General features: G+C 45.0%; 1 protein-coding gene across 1 annotated transcript in view; it reads left to right on the top strand.

Moving 5' to 3' along the window:
* Window positions 1-23,977, top strand: part of KATNAL1 (katanin catalytic subunit A1 like 1) — a 78,333-nt gene that overhangs the window by 7,087 nt on the left and 47,269 nt on the right. Inside the window, exons 2-4 of the mRNA XM_069972068.1 lie at window positions 2,710-2,881; window positions 4,086-4,246; window positions 16,547-16,712. Of these exons, the coding sequence (XP_069828169.1) occupies window positions 2,720-2,881; window positions 4,086-4,246; window positions 16,547-16,712 (489 nt within the window). The 5' untranslated portion in view covers window positions 2,710-2,719. The remainder of the gene's footprint in view (window positions 1-2,709; window positions 2,882-4,085; window positions 4,247-16,546; window positions 16,713-23,977) is intronic.

The raw sequence follows: 23,977 nt of genomic DNA, 5'->3' as shown, positions 1-23,977 counted from the left end.
GAAGAGTGATGAGTTCAGGAGGGGGGGGGCAGCTGTCTGGTCTGGGGGGGGCTGCTGATCGGGCTGCTGCTTTGTGGTCCGGGGGGGAAGGGGGTGTGCCGGGTCTCAGCGGTCCGGTCCAGGGGTGGGGGGGTGGGGGCGGGGGGGGGTGTGCCGGGAGGGAGGCCTGTGGATGTCTGTGCGGGTGGGGGGGGAGGCAGGGGTGCCAGTGGTTGCGGGGGCCGGCGGGCTCTCACTTATCCGGAATCACAGGCACTTTCCTGATGTACATCAGGAAAGTGTCCGTGATTACGGCGCTCCCATAGGCTTCTATGGGGGCGTCTGGGACGGAATTCCGGATTAAAATAGGATATGTCCTATTTTCCGGAACGGACACCCTTCCGGAAAAATCCGGAAGGGTGTCCGTGACTAATTAAAGTGTATGGGTCCGGAAATCCGTCCGGATTTCCTGATAGAAAATCCGGATGGTTTTTCCGGATGTGTGAAGGGGGCCTAAGGCAGGTCATGGCATTTACTGTCATTCACTATGTCAGGAAGTGCACCAGGAGGTGATCGGCAGGACCCATGAACCAGTGAAAGAAGTAGGGAATTGGGCTGTTTATATAATTTTTTTTTTTAAGGGGTCTATGAAATCAAGTTATATCCTATCCTTAATATAGGGGCTAATTCACTAAAGAACGGGGACCTCAATTTCCCGGAGACTCGTGTCCCCGTTCTTGACATTGTGTGGAGTCTTAACAATTGAACTGCTGATATCAGGGCATAGTGCATAGGGCTTAATTTTAGCTTAATTTTGTGAGACTGCCCCTTTTAAATTATTTTTTTTTTAGCAGCGCCAGACAACCCATTTAATGCTTAGACTCTTCTTCTTCCTCCTTGTTTAGCTGAAACCACACATACTGTTTTTCCTTTGCAAAGAATGAAATCTTTGGGATACCGTGAATATTTTCAGGTGAAATCTACACATCCTTGACAACAAATTCATGTGTGATTTTTTTTTTTTTTAAATCTTATAATAAAGCATTTGAGACTCTTTTACAGTATATTCACACACAGCAGATTTCTTACAGAAATGTCCGACTGTCCCATTCTACTAGATGAGGCTTATTATATATTGCAGATAGTTTAGTGTCCCTACTTTAAAGGGGTTGTCCGGCGATAAAAAATTATTCACAGAATAACACACATTACAAAGTTATACAACTTTGTAATGTATGTTATGTCTGTGAATGGCCCCCTTCCCCGTGTCCCACCACCCCCACCCGTGTACCCGGAAGTGTGGTGCGCTATACATTACCTGTCGCGTGCCGACCACGGTCTCCGATCGTCAGCAGTGATGTCTTCTTCGGGAGCTTGGCGGATCTTCCCGAGTGCCGGCCGCCCTCTGCAGCGTCATCCGAAGCTCAGCCGCGATTGGCTGAGCATAACTGTGCTCAGCCAATCGCGGCTGAGCAGCTGATGACGTGGCCGCGTCATCAGCCGCTCAGCCGCGATTGGCTGAGCACAGTTATGCTCAGCCAATCGCGGCTGAGCTTCGGATGACGCTGCAGAGGGCGGCCGGCACTCGGGAAGATCCGCCAAGCTCCCGAAGAAGACGTCACTGCTGACGATCGGAGACCGTGGACGACACGACATGCGGTGAGTATAATGCACCACACTTCCGGGTCTAGCGTGGGTGGGGGGAAACACGGGGAAGGGGGCCATTCACAGACATAACATACATTACAAAGTTGTATAACTTTGTAATGTGTGTTATTCTGTGAATAATTTTTTATCGCCGGACAACCCCTTTAATTCCATTATTGTATATTGCAGATAGTCTAGTGTCCCTACATTATTGCCGTCCCATTCTAGTGGTATATGGTAGTGACAGCCGCATAGTAGTGCCATATAGCCTCAGAGTAAAGGCATTAAGCTATGAATGCCAGTGACACCCACCCTGGCACACAGTATAGAGACGCCTATAAAAATGTACTGTGTTTAATTCTATCCAGCTATATTCAAGCCAACTATGAGTCATTCTATATTGAGTAGGTAAAAAGCTTTTTAGCGTTTCCCAAGTAAATTCTTTTAAGACTAAGCAATGAAGTTTTAAAGAAGAGTACGCTGCATTCTGTCCAAACAGCGGCTTCAGTCCAAGTGGACCCACTGAGTTATATGGAAAACGGATGACGGCTGATGGCAATAGGTTTTCCTGTTGCTTCTGATCCATTTTTTGATTTATTTTTTGCTAGGAAATAGAACCTTTTATCCAGGGCCATTTGGGAAAAAAGGGAAGGTGATATGTGGGAATGGTTTAAAATGATAAATCATCTGTATTTTTTTACGGACTTGCGGCCGTTAAAAATTTTTCATTTGTAAAAATTACGGAACTGTAAAAATTACGGACGTTCCCATTGGACAGTCGCCGCAGTTACAGTCCGTACTAGAGCTTGTCAGCAATTTTTGCGGATTAGTAAATAGATGAACAACGTGAATAGCCCAGTTGAAATCAATGGGCTCTAATAAATTTGTCTGTAATTGCGGATGTGTCTGTTTCAATGTAAATTTGTGTATGTATATATATTATATATATATATATATATATATATATATATATATATATTTATTATTATTATTATTATTATTATTATTATTATATTTTTTTTTATTTTTTTTTTATTTTTTTCATTATGTTTCATCTTTTACTATTTTATTTCTCCCCTATAGGTTTACCAAAATGAATTTGGCTGAGATGTGTGATAATGCTAAAAAAGGCCGAGAATACGCTCTTCTTGGAAACTATGACTCCTCCATGGTTTATTACCAGGGAGTCATTCAACAGATTCAGAAACACTTCCAGAGCATTAGGGATCCGGTGGTGAAGGTCAAGTGGCAGCAAGTGAGTGATTTGATCATGTATTGAGCCATACTGCTCCCTTGCTATTGTATGTTGTGGCGTTTGCATTTGAATTTTCCTTTAGAATATTGCTAAAGGGTAGATTGATTTAAAGTGACTGTATCATTAGGTACATGGCTTTTTTTTTGTACATTAGTACATTAGATCCTAGTGGCACACTTTATTTCCTTAAGTGCCACCTGGTTCTCGTGCTCGGTGCCTTTCTTTGGCCGTGCACTAACCCGGCTCTATGCACTGGGGTGCGTGCCTGCTGCCACCCAGTGGTACCATATCCCCTCCACCCTGTGACGTGACTCTGATTCTAATGGAGCTGTGTCACAGAGGCCTGCGCCCCAGTGCATAGTGTTGTCCTTCTCTGGTTGAGTCTAGCCTCAAGATGGCCGACGTGGAGGAGCATGTGACCATGTCCCTCCCCCAGTGTTCTTCATCAGTAAATACAGGCTCAGTGATGGACACGGAGAGGGGGGGTATGGTCACATGCTCCTCCATGTTGGCTGTCTTATGGGCAGAGCAGGGCAGCACAGCCTGGAGAAGGGGGTGGGGGGATGATATTAGCTCCATGAGGTACACAGGGAACTTCTGTCAGTAATAGCTGTGAGTACACTAACTAATACTGTACACTGAACAATTTTACTATTAAGTAGCCAACCCCTATAAGAAGAAGTAATAGCTGGGATGGAGGCAATAGCTAGAGAGTCCATATCTCCTCACATTAGGGAAGGTGATATTAGTAGAAACTGTAGCCTTTTGCACAGAGTACTTTAAGTCACTGGTCTGGAAAGTCTACATTACGTTCCCCTCCCTTGTTTAGGGTGCCCGGCTTAGTGATGCAGTATTTATACCAACACCATAGTAGCCGCCATAGTGTTTAGGAAACAGGAGCCCTTTAATATTGGCCTGGTTAAAGCTTACACCCTCCACCACAGGAAACTCAGAACATTCAGACACCTTGTATTTTCGTTGCCTCTCAGTCACATTCTTTCCGTCTGCCTCTAGTGTCTCATGTATTATACGAATACGTTTTAATAGTGAAATCTACATTGTGTTGTCCTGCTGTAAAATGAACATGGCTGGATGTTGTTAAAGGGCATCTGACAGGTGCCCCTTTCAGCAGGTGGGTACGTAGACAACATAGCTGAACGAGGCAGATCTGCTGCATTGTGTTTCCTTCCTTACTTGCTTGCAGGTGTGCCAAGAGTTAGTGGAGGAATATGAGCAAGTAAAGACCATTGTAAATACCCTTGAATCCTTCAAGATTGAAAAGCCTGCCGACTTTCCTGTCGCTTTACAAGACGAACCTGTGAAGGACCCAGCAGTCTGGCCGCCTCCTGTTCCAGCAGAGCACAGGTGTGTATATAATGGCGTCGCTCACATAAGTGCAGAAAATCACAGTAGTTACACGGCATCTGCGAGGCGGCACTTAATCTTTTAGTCTTCGTGACAGTCACCTGCGAAGCTGCTTTTCAGAAAATCATTTGCTATATTCCTACAATGGCGACATTAGATTTCCGTGTCCTTGTTTTATGGTTAAAACATATTTTCTTCTTAAAAAAAACATGTTATTTATTTTTAGGTTTTAAAGGATGCATTGACAGGTATTGTTTGTCACTCACTTAGTGACCTAATTTCCTCTGTGGGAGGTGCCATGCATTCTAGTCTGCCTGTCCTTAAATCTAGGGTTATTTAGAATTCGTAAAATCTACTTCTTTACTACTTTGGAGCTGATGAAGGCTATAGACCGAAACGCGTCCTCTCAGGGACCTGCTTTATTCACTTAAATAAAAGACTCATTACTAGATTGTGAGTGCTGGGAGCTATCTACATAACTTCTCTACTTCTTTGGAGCTGATGAAGGCTATAGACCGAAACGCGTCCTCTCATGTTACCTGCTTTATTTACTTAAATAAAAGACCCATTACTAGATTGTGAGTGCCAGGATCTATCTACACTACTTCTTTACCCCAGTGATGTCACCATGGGCTGTGCCTGGTATTTCAGCTTCTCAGCCCTATTGACTGGAATAGGTCTGAGCTGCAATAAAGTTAGGGCTACGCTGCAGATTTGGTCATGCAACATGGAGATCACTGTTATGCACAGCGCATCTAACATAGTGAGGGTATGTGCACACTGAGGGAAACATGCAGAGGACTTGCGGCGGATTCTGCTGTCCTCCCGAAGAATGAACAGGTTCATTCTTTAAGCGGATGGAGGAATCTGCCTGACAATAGAATGGAGTCTATGGCACAGGTGGAGAGTGAAGCGGGAGCGAGCAGCGGTATCCACCGTTAGGAACACTGCCTGCCCCATCCAAACTGTCCCGCCCCTGGCAGGCCCACTCCTATGCTTATCATTTGAAGAGGCGGGCCGGCTGGGGGCGGATTGGTTCTATGGGGGCGGGCAGTGCTCCTAACGGTGTCATTGGACCATGGGGCAAAAGACTACCTGCACCGGAACGGCACAGAGGAGGAAGGTTAGACACATACCTTCCTCCTCAGCATCTCCTGTGCAATAGGAACATATCAGCAGGTTACATTTTTCTAACCTGCTGATAGTTCCCCTTTTAATAAGGTTGAAAAAAGACAAGAGTCCATCAAGTTCAACCTACAGAAACCCTACTGCGTTGATCTAGAGGAAGGCAAAAACCCTTTTGAGGCAGATGCAGTTGCCTCATTGCAGGGAGAAAAATTCCCTCCCAAGTCCAATGGCAACAAATGGAACAAATGCCTGGATCAATGTCCTATCACATGTCATCTAGTGTCCATAATTTCTAGTATTATAGTTTTCAAGAAAAGTGATGGTCAGTGTGGTGGCATTCTGATTGCGACTGTTACAAATGAACCGAGCAGAGCGCTGTCCTAATATTTATTAGGAGGGACAAGCTGGCCGGGATGGATCGGTCCACTGTGGGTGGTAGCCCCATTCCCAGTGCACTGAAATGCCTCCTTAGCATATGAAATAACCAACAAATATCTTGAAACCGTTATTGAGGATCAAGATTAGGTTATTTCTAACCTGCTGATTGTTTCTCTTTAAGGGTACGTTCCGCTGCGGATCCTGTAAGTGTGAACGCACCCTAAGAAAGAGCTTGCTTTAGAGCTAAATTAGTGAGACCAGTGCAACAGGTGTGCCTTAAATCGACTCTGTACCCACAATCTGCCCCCCCCCCCAAGCCACTGTATACTGTGGCTATTCACATCTGTTAGTAATTCTCATCTGTGAGTTCCAGGCAGGAGATTCCTCCTTTTCCCCACCACATCTATATGCATTTGATGTGAGGGGGGAGGCTGGGACATTGCTTTTTCAGTCCAGAAGGAAAGTCTTTTAGTACATAAAACCTATTACAGAGTTTCTTAAAATCGCTTGTACTGTTGATATGTAATGTTTTCTGAAAAATGACCCTGAAATGACAGTTACGCTTTAAAGAGTCACTGTCGTATTTTTTTTTTGTTGCAGAAATCAATAGTCCAGGCGATTTTAAGAAACTTTGTAATTGAGTTTATTAGCCAAATCTGCCATTATCTGCATGTAAAAAGCCTTTTCCCAGGTCCCCCCCCTTCCTCTTTTCCATCCACTGCAAAAAATCTGAAAATTGTGACTTGTTGCATGAGTCGTACCCAGTCTGCTCTAGGGGGAGGGGAGGGGGGAGGAGGAAAGAGGGAGTTAGCCGGCAGCAGAAAGCAGATAACAGAGGATTACAGGCACAGAGCTGGGTGACAGCTGTAATCAGAGCTCAGACAGGTCAGTGGTGACTGTCCCAGGAGATAATGGGTGAGGTATTTGTAGATTAACTCTTTGTTGTCCTGTTTTGGTCTTTTCTTTAGCTCTCTCCATAGGAGTACAATGAAAACAGGGGGGAGAGCTTCAAACAGCTTTTTCATGATAAAAATGCATTTTTTGGCTAATAAACCTAATTACAAAGTTTCTTAAAATCGCCTGGACTATTGATTTCTGCAAAAAAGAAATTTACGACAGTGACACTTTAACCCCTTAAGGACAGAGCCTGAAATGGCCTTAATGACAGAGACAAATTTTATGAATCTGACCAGTGTCACTTTATTCATTAATAACTTCGGGATGCTTTTACCTATCCGGCTGATGCTGAGATTTTCTCGTGACATATTGTACTTTACATTTCTGGTAAAATGGAGTCGATACTCATAACGAATCTTTATGAAAAGACCCCAAATAATGTGAAAAATTGTGAAAAAATGCATTTTTCCAACTTTGAAACTTTTTTGCTTATACAGAAAGTGGTTATACCACATAAATTATATATTAAATAGCATTAGCAACATGTCTACTTTATGTTGGCGGCATTTATTAAACTATCTTTCATTTTTTTAGACAATAGGAAGCTTAAAACATTAGCAGCAAATTTCCAAATTTTCAGTTAAATTTCAAAATCAGATATTTTTAGGGACCTGTTCAGGTTTAAAGTGTATTTGAGGGGACTGTACGTTAGAAAGCCCCACAAAGCACCCCATTTCAGAAACTGCACCCCCCAAACTCTTCAAAAGCACATCCAGAAAGTTTTTTAACCCTTTAGGGGAGTCACAGAAATAAAAGCTAAGTGTGTAAGAAATTTGAAAATTTTAATTTTCTGTGCAGAGATTTTATTGTAATCCAATATTTTTCATAATTATAAACCTATTACCAGAGAAATGCACCCCAATAATTATTGCCCCATTTCTGCAGTTTATAGAAATATCCCATATGTGACCCTATTGCGCTATTTGACGCAACCACAAGCCTCAGATATAAAGGAGCGCCTAGTGAATTTCAATGGCTCTGTTATATTTGGTCATTTCCGACCGTACCACTTCAGGTTGGCAGAGGCTCTGGGGTGCCAAAACCTAAAAAACACCCCTAAAGGGACACCATTTAGAAAACTAGACCCCTCAAGGAATGTAACAAGGGGGGTGCAGTGAGCATCTGGATCCCACAGGTGCTTCACAGATTTTCCGAACAATATGGCGGGAAAAAAGAAAAATTTATTTTTTACACTAAAACGTTGTTCTAGCCTTCAATTTTTCATTTTCTTAAAGGGATAAGAGGAAAAAAAAGACACAAAATGTGTAGCGCAGTTTCTCCCGAGTACGGAAATACCCCACATGTGGCGATAAAGCGCCACGGGGACGCAGGACGAGCCTCCAAAGGGAAGGAGCGCCAATTGGCTTTTGGAAGCTGAATTTCACTAGAAAGGATTTCAAGGGCCATGTCGCATTTACAGAGCCCTTGTGCTGCCAAGACACTGGAAACCCCCCACAAGTGACCCCATTCTGGAAACTACACCCCTCAAGGAATCTAACAAGGGGTGCAGTGAGCATATGGACCCCACTGGTGACGGGCACAAATGTGGAACAATGTGACGTGAAAGGGAATATTTTCATTTTTTCACTTTCATGGCACAAATGTGGCCGTCATCAAGGGGTCAATATCCTCACTGCACCCCTTGTTAGATTCCTTGAGGGGTGTAGTTTACAGAATGGGGTCACTTGTGGGGGGTTTCCAGTGTTTTGGCAGCACGAGGGCTCTGTAAATGCGACATGGCGTTCATCATCCATTCTAGCCAAATCCAACCTCCAAAATCCAAATGGCGCTCCTTCCCTTCGGAGGCTTGCCCTGCGCCCACATGGCGCTTTATGTCCACATGTGGGGTATTTACTGACTCGGGAATTGCTCTACACATTTTGTTTTTTTCCCCTCTTTTAACCCCTTGTGAAAATGATAAATTCAAGGCTAAACCAACATTATAGTGTAAAAAATTTAATATTTCATTTTCACGCCACATTGTTCCACATTTGTGCCCGTCACCAGTGGGGTCCATATGCTCACTACACCCCTTGTTACATTCCCTGAGGGGTGTAGTTTCCATAATGTGCTCACTTGTGGGGGGTTTCAACTGTCTTGGCAACACAGGGGCCTTTTGAATGCAACATGGCCCCTCGAAATCCATTCCATCCAAATCCAGCCTTCAAAAACCAAATGGCGCTCCTTCCCTTCGGAGGCTTACCCTGCACCCGCATGGCGCTTTATGTCCACATGTGGGGTATTTCCGTACTCAGGGGAAATTGCGCTACACATTTAGTGTTTTTGTTTTATCTTTTAGCCCCTTGTGAAAATGAAAAAATCATGACAAGATTAATGATTTAGAGTAAAAATTTTACAAAAATTACACTAAATGTTGGTCTAGCCTTGATTTTTTTTCCATTTCCACAAGGGGTTAAAAAAGAAAATGAACACAAAACGTGTAGGGTAGTTTCAACTGAGTACGAAAATACCCCACATGTGGGCATAATGTGCCATATGGGCACAGGGCAAGCCACCAAAGGGACAGAGCGTCAGAGGCTGGAATGGAGGATGGAGGCCATGTCGCAATTATAAAGCTCCTGTGCTGCCAGGACAGTAGAAACCCCTGACAAGTGACCCCATTCTGGAAACTACACCCCATAAGGAATCTAACAAGGCGTGCAGTGAGCATATGGACCCCACTGGTGACGGGCACTTACGTAGAACATGTGCCGAGAAAATAAAAAATACCATTTTTTTTCATTTTCACGTCCCAAATGTGGCCGTCACCAGGGGGCCATATCCCCGCTGCCCCCCTTGTTAGATTCCTTATGGGGTGTAGTTTCCAGAATGGGGTCACTTGTGGGGGGTTTCTACTGCCTTGGCAGCACAGAGGGTTTATAATTGCATCATGGCATCATCTAATGGGAATGGCGGCCATACCTATTTAGCTGGGGAAAAGGGACCATTCTAATTTATTTGGGGGTATTAGGCCAATTATTAGTTTATAAGGTTGAAAATGACAGATGTCCATCAAATTCAACCTGTGTTGATCCAGAGGAAGGCAAAAAACCCTCGTGAGGCAGACGACAGTAGCCTCATCACAGGGGAAAAATTCCCTCCCGACTCCATATTGGCAATCAGAATAATCCCTGGATCAACGTGACCCCTGAAATAGGAATAAGGGACAGAATTTAGATAATGTAGAACTCCAATGACGTGTGGTACGCCTTGAAGCGATCCAGTATGCAGAGGCCGGGGTGATCAGGACAGGTGTCACACTGCAAAATAGTGTCCTTCCTGATCCCCCGTTACACCACACTCTGCACTTCTTCTGGGGTCTCCCGTTCTCCAGTGTGGGGGACGTCACCTGGAAAATGTTGTCCTGGTGCGATATGGGTCCTTCATATCCAGAAGCGCTGGGTCCGCTCCATGGCCGCTAAATATTAGGGCTCTATTACTGCTTCTGATATGTTCGGATCGTGCCGCAAGCTACAGTAGCTCAGGCAGCGAGGGACCGGAAGAGGGGGTGCTGGTATAAAAGTTATCCCCGTACAGGTGGTGACCGTTATCCAGCAGTGGGAAGATCAGTTCCCGGACGATCTCCCCACTAACTCGGAGGATGGGGGGGGCATCTGGGGGCTGGATTTGGGTGTCCCTTCCTTCATACACTCTAAGGGTACGTGTACACTGCGGAATGGCGAAGCATAACCCTTGGTGCATTCCGCAGCTGGCACCCACCGGCGGACTGATGCGGGCGCGCGTCTCCATCCGTGTCATAGACTCCATTCTATGCACGGGCAGATTCCGCTCTCCGTCCAACGTGTTCATTCTTTGGATGGACGATGGAATCCGCCCGTGCATAACATGGAGTCTATGACACAGGTGGAGACACGGGCCTGCATCAGTCCGCCGGTGGGTGCCAGCTGCGGAATGCACAAAGGGTTATCCTTCGCCATTCCGCAGTGTGCACGTACCCTAAATCTGTAAGTGTACCCTGAGGTACTCTCACAGAGTTTGTAGAATTTCACGCCATACCGTCATCTCTTATTGGGACGGTACTGGCGGAAAAGACGTGTCTGGGAGGCAGCGTACGCTACGCTACCCCCAGACACGTCACTGGATGATGAGGATGAATGGAGGAAAGAAGGATTCCCCCCATTCATCCTCACTGGCTGTTTCGGTGTCGGAGGCAATAATAACGTATGCGTCCGACGCCGAAAACACCCTGGGGGCCATCTTTATACGGGATTGGTATATGGGGTATGTAGTGGTGTAGTGTCAAACTTCATTCAATGTAGTGTGGTGTAATGTAGTGTTTTTTACGTGTTTTTTTAGAGTAAGTATAAAAAAAAACCTACGCCAACAAAGGAGTTGCTGATAAATGCCGCACTTATGTGCGGCACTTATCAGCAGACCATGGCAGTAGAATATAGAAAAAAAACACCCTACGCCAAAAAGGAGGAGTTGCTGATTAGCAGCGCACTTTCGTGCGATGCTGATCAACACTCAGCGGTGATAGGGTGCGGAAAATAGAGAAAAAAACACACGGCGATCGGGGAAACATCGGGCGTAAATTTACGCACTGATGCGTTAAGTACCAGGGCGCGAGGGAGTAATTTACGCCCGATGTCGCTAAGGGTTTAAAGCGACTCTGTACCCACAATCTGATCCCCCCCCCCCCCTCCAAACCACTCCTACCATTAAATAGCTGCTTTTAATCCAAGATCTGTCCTGGGGTCTGTTCGTCGGGTGATGCAGTTATTGTCCTAAAAAACAACTTTTAAACTGGCAGCCCTGTGTCAAATGTTCGTGGCCTAGAATATCTGTGCCCTAACTTTGCACCACCCCTCCGTCCCTCCTCCCCACCCTCTTCATCATTAGGAATGCCCCTAGAGCATTTTCTCCTGTTTGAACATTGCACAGGTCCTTAACGATCCAGCCCATGTGCCGTGCTGACACAGGTGGGGAATAGGAGACAATCTGCCTGAAACATTCCTAATGATGAAGAGGGTGGGGAGGAGGTATGGAGGGGTGGTGCAAAGTTAGCGCACAGATATTCTAGGCCTAGGCCGTTTGACACAGGGCTGCCAGTTTAATAGTTGTTTTTTTGGACAATAACTGCATCACCTGCCGAACGGACCCCAGGACAGATCTTGGATTAAAAGCAGCTATCTGAAGGTACAGGTGGTTTGGCTGGGGGGGGGGGTCAGATTGTGGGTACAGAGTCACTTTAAAGGCAACCTATCATGGTATAGACTTCTGAACTTCCATGTGCAGAAGCAGCTGAAAACAGAAGTGTGGGTTGTTGTGGCAATGTCCTAAGCTTTTGTACGTTCTGTGCACTAACCCTATATGGTCCCTTAACCAGGCATTGGGTTAACTCTTGTTTTTGAGACAGGTGTGGAACCTGCATTAATCTGATCCTGGGGATACCATACATGTTCCAGATGGGAATACCCTATTTAAGTGTTCATGTCCCTTTAAAAAAAAAGAAAAGAAAAAAAGACAAGGCATAGGTGAAAATGTTTGATCTGTAAAAGTCTGGGTGTTTAGACCCCCTTCTAATCATTAGATAGAACCAGGAAGTGAAGCACTTACCAAGCACTTCTCCCAGCTTTATCTAACAATTGGGATTTCAACCGATAAAAACTTCCAACATATCCTTAACACGTGTCAAAGTTTTTGTTAATGTGATGGGGATGCTGTAAAAGGGGTATTTCCATCTCTAACATTTAAAGATGGCCGATTGGAAATGTCTTCAATGTAATATTGATCCGGCCTTATCGTGTGTATTGTTGCCTCAGTGCATTATTTTTTCCCCCGAGTATTCCATTAGTTAGAAAAACCTTCAATTTATATGACCTTGTAGTAAATACCACAAGTCAGTGAAATTCTAGCCCCCTTCTGTTTACTGAGGACATTGCAGTGTGTTCCCAGGTAGATTTCCAAGAACTTACTGACTTTAGTGGTTGAATGAGATCAATACTGTCTCTATTTTCTCCTCAGACGGGCCCTTCCTTCCCGCAGCTGTGCTGTGTGGGATATTTTTATGAATTGTCTCTCGGTTAGCCTATTAATGTCTCGTAGTGAATAATTCAGTCTTCTGCGGTGCCGTGTTACAATCTGCCACTTTTACATATTAGAGCACCGTCTATCTGTTGTGTCATGACAAATCAGATTTTCTCTTGTAAAGACACAATTTGACGTAGCACCAGGGGAGGAGAGTTATAGCAGAGGCCTATGCTTCTTACCTGTGTACATCCTACAGACAACTAAAGTCACATTCATGGTATTATTACAGTCGTTTTGTTTGGGTTCCTTTTTTTTTGAGAAATAAGAAAAGATGTCAATGGGGACCAAAAAAAGTTTAAAGCGACTCTGTACCCACAATCTGCCCCCCCCCAAGCCGCTTGTACCTTCGGATAGCTTCTTTTAATCCAAGACTTGTCCTGGGGTCCGTTCGGCAGGTGATGCAGTTATTGTCCTAAAAAACAACTTGCAGCCCTGTGTCAAATTGGCGTGGCCTACAGTGTGTGCGCTCTAGGATTGCAACGCCTCTCTGTTCCTCCTCCCTGCCCTCCTCACCATTAGGAATGCCCCAGGCAGGATTTTTTCCTATTCAACACCTGTCTGAACACTGCACAGGTGCCTTAACGATCCAGCTCATGTGCAGTGTTCACACAGGTGATGAATAGGAGAAATTGTTCTAGGGGCATTCCTAATGGAGAGGAGGGACAGAGGGGTGTCGCAATCCTAGGGCTTGGGTACTCTAGGATATGCCAATTTGACACAGGGCTGCAAGTTTAAAAGTTGTTTTTAAGGACAATAAATGCATTACCTGCCTAATGTACCCCAGAACAGATATTGGATTAAAAGCAGCTATCTGAAGGTAAAAGCGGTTTGGGGGGGGGGGAGGGGGAGGCAGATTGTGGGTACAGAGTCGCTTTGAATGTGTTCTGCACATACGTTATTTCCCTTCCCTACAGATGTTTAGGTGGGAATACCTTTTAAACTGTTAGCCCAACCTGCTGGGGCGTCCTGACTTTAACTCAACAGTAGTGTTGAGTGAACTTGCCGAATGTTCAGGACTCCTGGCGGCTGGAGAAGTTGGAAGCAGTCCTAGGGAGTTGCATCCAACTTCTCCACTTTCAGCACGTCCAATGAAGATTCAGGCTTCATATCACAATAGGTGCCCAATGTTTTGGCTATCTTAGCCTTTTTCAAGCAGTGATGTCCAAATATTTTAGCCACTGGGAGTCAAATACAGAGTGGTCGGGTTCATCTGAACCCTAACGTTTGGCAAGTTCATTCAACGCTAGTCAACGGAAAATTGTGCTGTTGGATTTTAACATTCCTGATCTTTTTGTTCTCAGGAGGAAGATGGGCTGTTGTCAGGGGTGTCTGGCAGGGGCTTACTCTCATATTCTCATAAGGTCATAGGAATGCTCTGCTGAGCGCAGCGTTAATATGTAGTAGGGGAGCAGGAGCGATTGCTTTCTGCCATCAGCTTACACATGCCCATAGCTCCACTATTCCCATCTCTAGTCTGTCACCCCTAGCAGTGATACGTGGACACTAACAGCTCCGTGATATGTACAGGCCATCCTGCAGCCACATGTGTTGTGTCTCATGGCTTCTATCTGCATGATAATACCTACACAGATCAAGGGCTCCCCAGGAACGTCTCCACCAGACTCCCTCACTTCTTTGGCCTGCCAGGTCACAAATTAAGCATTTATGACCCAGGTAGGATTCCAGGTTTAGCAACCTACCAGTGTGCAGTATCTACAGGCCCCTCTTTGACATCTGGGGGCGGATGTGTTGCTGTATAGAACCTGTATGCCTCCATGCCCAATTATATCTTACATGTCAGAAGATACTTGAACACTTTTAAGGACGATCAATCTTTTGGAAGCAGAAGAAATTATGTTTGTTCCAGGACCGTGCTTGTAATCCAAATCCACTTTTAAATCAAAGCAAATTTTCCCATAAGAAATCAGTGATATGCAGACAATTGGTTCCACACCCCAAAAATAATCATTTTTTTTATTCTGAATAACATGTAAAACAAATGGAACAAACATTTAGAAACAGCTGAATATGTGATATTATTACTGTATATTATTACTATTATTACTGATATTATTATATACAGTTACTGTACAGTATAGCAAGCAGCATGTGGTGTATAATGTATAGTAAGGGCATCAACCTAAAAAACAGCAGCAGTTTGTAGATATAGAATGGAGCTGCAGATCCCCATAATGCAGTAGCGTAGTACAACAAGCTAGAATAGAGAAGCAGGGCTGCTGTCAGGTCTGTGTGGTCACATGATAGCAATGGAGAAGGGGTGTGTGTTTAGCATGGACCAATCAGGAAGTAAGAATCACAGAGCCGTGCAGGAGGACAGTGACAGAGTGCAGTGAAGAGTGCAGGCACATTATAGCAGCAGTGTGAATGGCTGAGTGTGAGTGCAGGCGCAGGCACATTATAGCAGGAATGGAGAGGATGGGAAACACAAGGGCAGACAGACACTACAGGGAGTATGAAGGAATGAGCAGGGCAGATGTGGGCACATAAATGCATCATTGCTCGTTCACACAGAGCAAAAGCAGCTGAATTTCTGCGCTGAATCAGTGCTGAAATTTCAGCCGTTAAATAGGTGCAGAGCTGATTTCCATTGTGTTGAATGGAAATTCTGCTCTGCAGTTCACACGGTGGAATTTCCACACTGAACTAATCCGCTTTCCGCCAGAAGAATGAACATGTTCATTCTTCTGCTAACGGAAGCCTATACAAACCAATGGGGCTTTGACTTTCTGTTTCAGCGCGGAATACAAGCATACAAGCGGAAATGGGGAAAAAAGGGGGGGAGAAGGATTCTAGTATAGTCTAGTTTACTCGCCAAATACTCGCTGAATTTCAGCGCTGAATGCATGCGGATTCAGCACGGATTCCTCGAGTATTCCGCGCTGAATTTGTCAAGAGCTGATTACGAGCTGAACACTTTCCTAGCGGAATACGCAGGGATTCTGCTTACATTCTGCTCGGAATTCAGCGTCAGTTGATTTCAGGCGGAAATATTTCCTCGCGTAATCCGCCCCTTTTGCTCTGTGTGAATGTAGCCTAAGCCCCAGCCTGAAGTGGATCTGCTATGATTTTGATTTGGAAGGTGAGGGAGACTTCCTGGGTCAGAGTACAGTGCTGTAGACCCCCCTATGCAGACCATGCCCCTCCCCCACTCTCTCTCCCACCCAGTACAGGGAGCTCTTAAACCAAGTCACAATCCTGAAAAACTGTGAGCTCTTCTTGCAAAATACTCTAATCAAAGTACTCTTAAACCAAGGTACCACTGTATATGATTCACTAAGTGCATCTGGAAAAGAGATGGCACCTGTATGGTATTCATGTGGTTGGTCACTTTGACTTGACCTCCAAATTCCCCAGATGTCATTGTGATTGAGCATCTGTAGCATGGGCTAGAGATAGAAGCCTGATCCGAGGATATCTTACCTCACGAGTTTCAGAACATAGCCTCCTGCTAACATCTTGATACCAGGTACCATAGGATATATAGAGGTCTTGTGGAGTTGGTGCCTAAATGTGTCAGAGCTGGTTTGGGGGCACATGGAGGGCATAGACAAAAATAGACTATGTTTCTATAATCATTCTATGTAAGGTATTGGATTCACTAGGATTGACACCCCAGGTGTGGGCTCCATTTCATTATGTAAAAACTGTATATAGGTTATGACCATTTCTTTACATATAACACAGTCACACAACATACAGGTAAAGATAACCTGGTGCCAGCTATTAGATTTATATTTGATATTATTATATCTTTCATGCCAGGGCCCCTCCCCAGGTGAGAAGACCAAACAGAGATGTAAAGCCTTTACGTAAAGAATCTCCAGGAATCCAGGCACACGGCCCTGTTGGCAGAGCTCACCCTATTTCAAAAAATGACAAGGCATCAAATCGGGAAAGGGACGTCCGAGGAAGAGCGAAGGATGACAAGGTAGGGAACGGATGGCTTTTCTCAGATGATCTTCAAGGAAATTAGGAATAGTGGTGTTTTATTATAAGGTAATTCTATCATTATCAATATTACTATACTATTTTACCTGTAAGAGCCGTACGGCTATGGACCTTTCTACCACTTTCTACCCCTTAAAGTAATTTATTATTAAAGAGGTAATTCGGGAAACTGGGGTGGGTGACCTAAAAAAGAGGTCCTACTTACCCGTCCCTATGCCCCGCTCAGCCAGCTAGTGAGTAATTGGCTGATCAGGTATTTCGGGGAGTCGGGGCTGTGACATCACTGGATCGGGAGCTTCTGAGAACCCAGTGGAGAAACGGGAGTGGTGATGCTTCACTGCGGGAGCACGGGGATGGGTAAGTAGGACTTCTTTATTATGTTCCCCCCCACCCCCTGCCCCACCTCAATTTTTACTGTTGCCCAGAGTACTCATTTTCTACTATAGATGTAAATATGTCACTGTTCAAGGTAGCTATATTGTACAGGTTTTTTGCCTTCCTCTGGAGAGATTGTAGTGTGAACTTGTAGTGTGGTGTGGCTACTGTGTTTGTCATTAGAAGTTGTGCTTGCATCCTAATGGAGATGACATGAGGGTGAGAAATGAATGCTAATGTTGGTTCTGATTGGTTGAGGGGGAGCGCACAGGGGGTCTATATACTACTGGGGGAGCGCACAGGGGGTCTATATACTACTGGGGGAGCAACAGGGGGGCTATATACTACTGGGGGAGCAACAGGAGGGCTGTATACTACTGGGGGAGGGCAACACGTTCAACTCGGACCTTCACCTGACAATAGACCTTGGTAAGTGAACCTTCACTAAAAGTTGTTGAGTACCCCTGCCTTTAGGACATGTCCCTCTTTTTAAGCAAGTAGGTATTGTCTATCTTCAGTCGAGGTCCACTCAACTCATCACACTAGCACAGGTGTCAAACTCATATTGATGTTTTAATCTAGAATATACAGATTTTTTCCCCAGTTACCCATAAAACAATTGCATTACATCCTATGTTTTTTTTCAGCAGCTGAAAACAAAGTGCATTTCCCTTTTACCCTTTTTTTTCTTATCTATTTTTAACCTAATTTTACGTTGCCATGGTGGTTATTGTTGTCTGCGGAGAGCATTAGTCACATTTTTAGTTTCTGGAAAGGTAGAAAGTGTGTGCGGCAGAGCTTGTCACGCTGTGAGGCTGGCTGCGCTGCAGAGACTTGCTGTCATCTCCACAGTAATAACCTGGAAGAAGCCATTGTCTGCTTATGGCAGATTTCTGTACCATGCATAGTGTAGTCCGCTGCAGCTGTGTGTTCTATTCAGTGATACCACAGAGCTATTAAAAATCAGAAAAAGCTGTAACACAGAGCACATTGATTTGTGCTGTTGTGTGCATCCCACCCATCTAACAGCAGCCAGTTCCCACCGTTAGCAGGGGCTTTATGTGCCCCCTGCTTATGAGATAGGAACAAGGTTAAAACATCACCATGGTCATTGGAGGGTTGTGGGAGAATGGAGTTCAAGTGTTATTGAAGAGGTTGTCTGCTCTATTCACATAAAATAAGATAAATGGAACAGCAGTGTGTATGGGATTGATCAGATAAAGGGACACTCCGGTGAGAAAAAAAAAATTCTTTAAATTCACCTGGTTTCAAAAAGTTCAGAACTGTCCAGAGCAGCAGCAAATGCCCATAGAAAACTTTTTCTGCTTAGGAAAGTTTCTGATATGGACAGAGGTGACAGCAGGGAGCACTGTGTTGGACTGGAAAGAATACACCACTTCCTGCAGGATATACCGCAGCTGATGAGATTTTGTTACCTGTTTAATACCCAGGATAGGAGATACACTTTTGGGCTGCGTTCACACTACGTATATTTCAGTCAGTATTGCAACCAAAACCAGGAGTGGATTAAAAACACAGAAAGGCTCTGTCCACACAATGGTGAAATTGAGTGGATGGCCGCCATATAACAGTAAATAACTGCCATTATTTCAATATAACAGCCGTTGTTTTAAAATAACAACAAATATTTGCCAATTTTAAAACGGCTGTTATATTGAAATAATGGCAGTTATTTACTGTTATATGGCGGCCATCCACTCAATTTCACCAATATGTGGACAGAGCCTTTCTGTGTTTTCAATCCATTCCTGGTTTTGGTTGCAATATGAGGACCACAATACTGACTGAAATATACTGTGTGTGAACCCAGCCTAACCGTGGGATAACAACCTTTTTTAAGGTGCCTTTACACCTTCAATAACTGTTAGCCAAATGATTGTTTGGCTGTCAGTTATCTCTCCTGTCCTCCCCATACATTGCATGGCTGAAGATTTGTGTGCTCCTCATGGGGAGTGAAGGAGTATGGCAGTAGCCTGACCCTTCTCTCATCTGTCTGTGGATAGACTGGAGGCCCCCATGCAACTTATAATACCAGCAACAGATTTGGCTCACATCAGTATAAAGTGTAAGGGCACCTCAACAATTGCACTCAAGAGTGACTGTCTATATATATATATATATATATATATATATATATATATATATATATATATATATATATATATATATATATATATATATATAAAATAAATATATATATATATATATATATATATATATATATATATATATATAAAATTTTATTTTTTTTGCAGAAATCAATAGTACGGACAATTTTAAGAAACTTTGTAATTGGGTCTATTAGGCAAACATGCCATTATCTGCGTTCAAAAAGTCTTTCCCCAGGTCCCCTCCCTCCTCTCTCTCATTCACTGCTCATTATCAGGAAATCTCGACTTTTACATCATTCGAGCCCTGTCTAACCTATAAAGAGAGAGGAGGGAGATTAGTCGCCAGCAGAGAGCAGAGAACAAAGGATTACACAGCGAGACCTGTGTGAAAGCCGGTATTCAGAGGTCAGAGAGGTCAGTGCTGACTTCAGAGGAGATAGCCCGGTGATGTAGCTGTAAGGCCCCCTTCACACGTCCGGAAAAACCGCCCGGATTTCCTATCAGGAAATCCGGACGGATTTCCGGACGCATAGACTTTCATTGGACACGGACACCCTTCCGGAATTTTCCGGAGGGCTGTCCGTTCCGGAAAATAGGACCGGATTTTTTAGAACCGGTCCTATTTTCGTCCGGAAATCCGGCCCGGACGCCCCCATAGGAGTCTATGGGAGCGCCTGGGCCCCGGACGCTTTCCTGATGCACATCAGGAAAGCGTCCGGAGTTCCACTCACCTTCCGCCTCTGCTCCTGCTGCCTCTTCGCTGCCTCTTCATCCGCAGGTACCCCCGCACCCCCCCGCGGCCACTCGCGGCACCCGGCACCCCCCCGCGGCCACTCGCGGCACCCCCGCACCCCCCCGCGGCCACTCGCGGCACCCCCGCACCCCCCCGCGGCCACTCGCGGCACCCCCGCACCCCCCCGCGGCCACTCGCGGCACCCCCGCACCCCCCCGCGGCCACTCGCGGCACCCCCGCACCCCCCCCCCCGCGGCCACTCGCGTCACCCCCGCGGCCACTCGCGGCATCCCCGCACCCCCCCCGCGGCCACTCGCGGCACCCCGCACCCCCCCCGCGGCCACTCGTGGCACCCGCACCCCCCCCCCCCATCCCCACCCCCCGGCGGCCAGGAGACCAGGACAGGTGAGATTACAACTCCCATCATGCCCTGCTGACAGGTCATGATGGGAGTTGTACTTCTGCAGCCTGTGGCCATCCAGGTTGCAGAAGTACAACTCCCACCATGCCCCTGCTGACAGGCCATGATGGGAGTTGTAGTTCTGCAGCCTGTGGCCACCCAGGTTGCAGAAGTACAACTCCCACCATGCCTTGCTGACAGGCCATGATGGGAGTTGTAGTTCTGCAGCCTGTGGCCATCCAGGTTGCAGAAGTACAACTCCCACCATGCCTTGCTGACAGGTCATGATGGGAGTTGTACTTCTGCAACCTGGATGGCCACAGGCTGCAGAGGTACAACTCCCATCATGTACTGCAACCTGGGTGACCACAGACTGCAGAAGTACAACTTCCATCATGACCTGTCAGCCAAGCATGATGGGAGTTGTAATTCTGCAAGCTATGACCATCCAGTTTGCAGAAATACATGTCCTATTTTTTTTTTCTCATCAGGAAATCCTGAAGGTTTTTCCTGATGGTTTCCTGATGGTAAAAACGGATTACTGTCAGGAAATCCTGATACTATCCTGATGACATTTAAGGCCTCCTGATCAGGATTTCCTGACAGTAAAAACTGACACGGACGTGTGAATGGGGCCTAAGTTAACTCTTTGTTGACTTGTTTTGATGCCCTATTTCCCTCCACCCCTCCCCTCTCCATAGAAAACCATGAAGACAGGGGGAGAGCTTCAAACTGCTTTTTCACAATAAAAATGCATTTTTTGGCTAATAAATCCAATAACAAAGTTTCTTAAAATTGCCTGTACTATTGATTTCTGCAAAAAATGTTTAAACAGCAGTGACACTTTAATGGCTGTGGTGTGGCCTCAGTGTGTCAATGCGACGCCTCAGCTCTCCGGCGTTCTTCGCTCAAAGAATTGACATGTCAATTCTTTGAGCGGAAACGTGCGAGGTGTCACATTGACACACTGAGGCAGATTGGATTCTGAGTGGAGTCCGTGGCGGGGGCACTGCTGTAGTCTGGCATGAGACCGTTCCGGAATTGCGCTATAGTTACTTTTTATAGCTCAAACCATGACGCAAATTTGAACAAATTCTTAGAATAACCCCAAACCGGTTACATAAAATTTGGCGAGTTCTTATTTTGGCCTCTGCAAGGTATTTCGGTGGGTAGACCGCATCACCAATAAAACCGGCTTCTATTTAATCTTTTATTAGTGTTTTTTTTTCGCTGAGCATATGTTTTCTCCAGTTCCTCTCCACGCGGTCCCAGCTAGCTGTAAGAATATTATCTATAACTATTGATAATTATACCCGGGAAGCTAAAAGCATGTTTGCTTTGCCATGTATATTTCATGAAGTAAAAAAAAGTAATTATTTCCCCATGCACGCAAGACGATTGTAAAAATAAAGCCGCCAGTCTGCAGCGTGTGTGGGTTTCTTTCGGAAGGTTTTCGAGGGCTGCTCATTAGTGTGTGTGGCTGGCGTGCCGGCAAAGTGATTGAACAGCAGGTTTGCTTAGCAACCAACCACAAGTGTCAGCAGAAGTGTTGCAGACAGCACAGCCGCTCGGATCATTCTCACATCCCGCATAAAGGAAACCATCCTGTGGGGTTTGGCTTATCGTTTTATTATTGTCTGGGCAAGTATAGGTTTTAGTTAACCTTTTTGTATCCCCGGTTGGGGTTCTAAAAGAAATCTCAGTCAAGCGGATAAATTATTTTTTTTTTTTGAATGATGAAATTTGTCCCGAGCTGCTAATTAAAAAATATACTTAATTACGAAAAAAAAAAAAACTGGACGGATGAGTCGGTGGTGTGAGCACAGGTTCTAAATGCTACTATCCAGATAATTTACCTCGCACAGTTCTGCTTTATCCGCACACTATTAATCTGCGCGCCGCACGACTGACTCCAAAATGGCACAGTCGGGATCTGCTAATAGTAAAGGCATTTCTACCTGGTGAGTGTATATACATAGATCCAATCATTCACATAGCGCTGGCCTGGTTAAAAATTCCAGACGGCTGTACGAGAAGCCCAAAAATAGACTATAGGAGGAATATATGGAATTGGGCGTTAAGGGGATGAATTACTAAATATTATGGTTCAATAGGATTTCCTACTTCCTAAAAATAAGAATGAAGGGGTACTGCTGTATTTATGGACAGTGACTGGGGACAGAGGAACCCCCCTTCTTGTGACTGGTGGTGATCCCACTGAGCAGATGCTTATTTCCTATCATGTGGTTAGGTGGTAAATTTTAATTTGGGTTTAAGCCCCCTCTGACCACAACCAGACTGGAGGAGCCAGTGGAGGGGCCTTTGATCTTGAAAATAGTGCACGCCCAGAGATGGAACTCATGACTGTCAGACATTGATAATCTCCTACCTGCTGCAGAAAGGTAAGTATTAAATATACATTCTCTGAAGCAGAATGCGGTCGGCACCACTAACGCGGTGATAGCAGGTGAGTATACAATGACACAATAATTCCACCGGGTGCTCCGTAAAACAAAAGAATGTATGATATTTACAACGGAGAAAGAGATCTGGGCACTCGCCGATCTTCTGGAATCTTTATATGAGCACAGTAAGGTGAGGAAGGGAGGACAGGTGGAAGTGCGGGCGTACGCTACCCCAACTGTGCTCAAATAAAGACTCCAGAAGATCGCTGAGTGCCCAGATCTTTCTTTATTGTATATATTAAATATACATTACTGCTTGCTTCGGGGTGACACCAGTATATAGACAACACACAATTCCCAATACCTAATATTCAGAGCTTGCCCCCCTGCAAATGGGGGAAGTAACTTTGGACTCTGGAAATCTTTCCCATTCATGTGAGTAGTGTCTGCACCAGACTGTTGTTGCCTATGTCCATGAGGCTTGCTGTAAAGCACATTTCTAAATCATGTTAGCAGGATAGCACTAGATCTGAGCAAACAAGATGATAGTTGAAGGTTCTCAGTACTTAGTGAGTGTCTTTTTACAATACAGGACCTAATTTATAATAAACACTAGGGGGAGATTTATCAAACATGGTGTAAAGTGAAACTGGCTCAGTTGCCCCTAGCAACCAATCAGATTCCACCTTTCATTTTTCAAAGAGTCTGTGGGGAATAAAAGGTTGAATCTGATTGGTTGCTAGGGGCAACTGAGCCAGTTTCACTTTACACCATGTTTGATAAATCTCCCCCATAGTCCATTGAATTAAATCCGAGCTGTGTAATTCCTTATTTCCCCTGTGGTGGCACTGCTGGGAAACGGAACACTTTTTGGTGCCTCCCAGTAGACAGAAGTACTTATTGTCAAAGAATCCTTCTAACAAGTAGAAACTAAAGCAGAGAACCATTTTAAGGGTTATTCAGATCAGAGAAACATAGCTGCATTCTCACCTCACCTGTCTTAAAGTCTGTGTGTGGCATTGCATTGCATCTCCATTCACTTAATAATACCACATACAAACAGTGCAAAAGTGATGCTGTTTATAATCCTGAATAAGCCCTAATAGCTCTCTACAAAATGTAATATTATACACTTTGATCGCTCGTGGTCTGACTGCCAGAACGACGTTCTATAGTCTATGGGGCCCATCTTGTGCAGCG

This window comes from Dendropsophus ebraccatus, chromosome 5 (genome assembly GCF_027789765.1).
Source record: "Dendropsophus ebraccatus isolate aDenEbr1 chromosome 5, aDenEbr1.pat, whole genome shotgun sequence".
Lineage (NCBI taxonomy): Eukaryota > Metazoa > Chordata > Amphibia > Anura > Hylidae > Dendropsophus > Dendropsophus ebraccatus.
The sequence above is the reverse complement of the archived record's forward strand: the minus strand, read 5'-3'. Positions and strand labels throughout refer to the sequence as shown.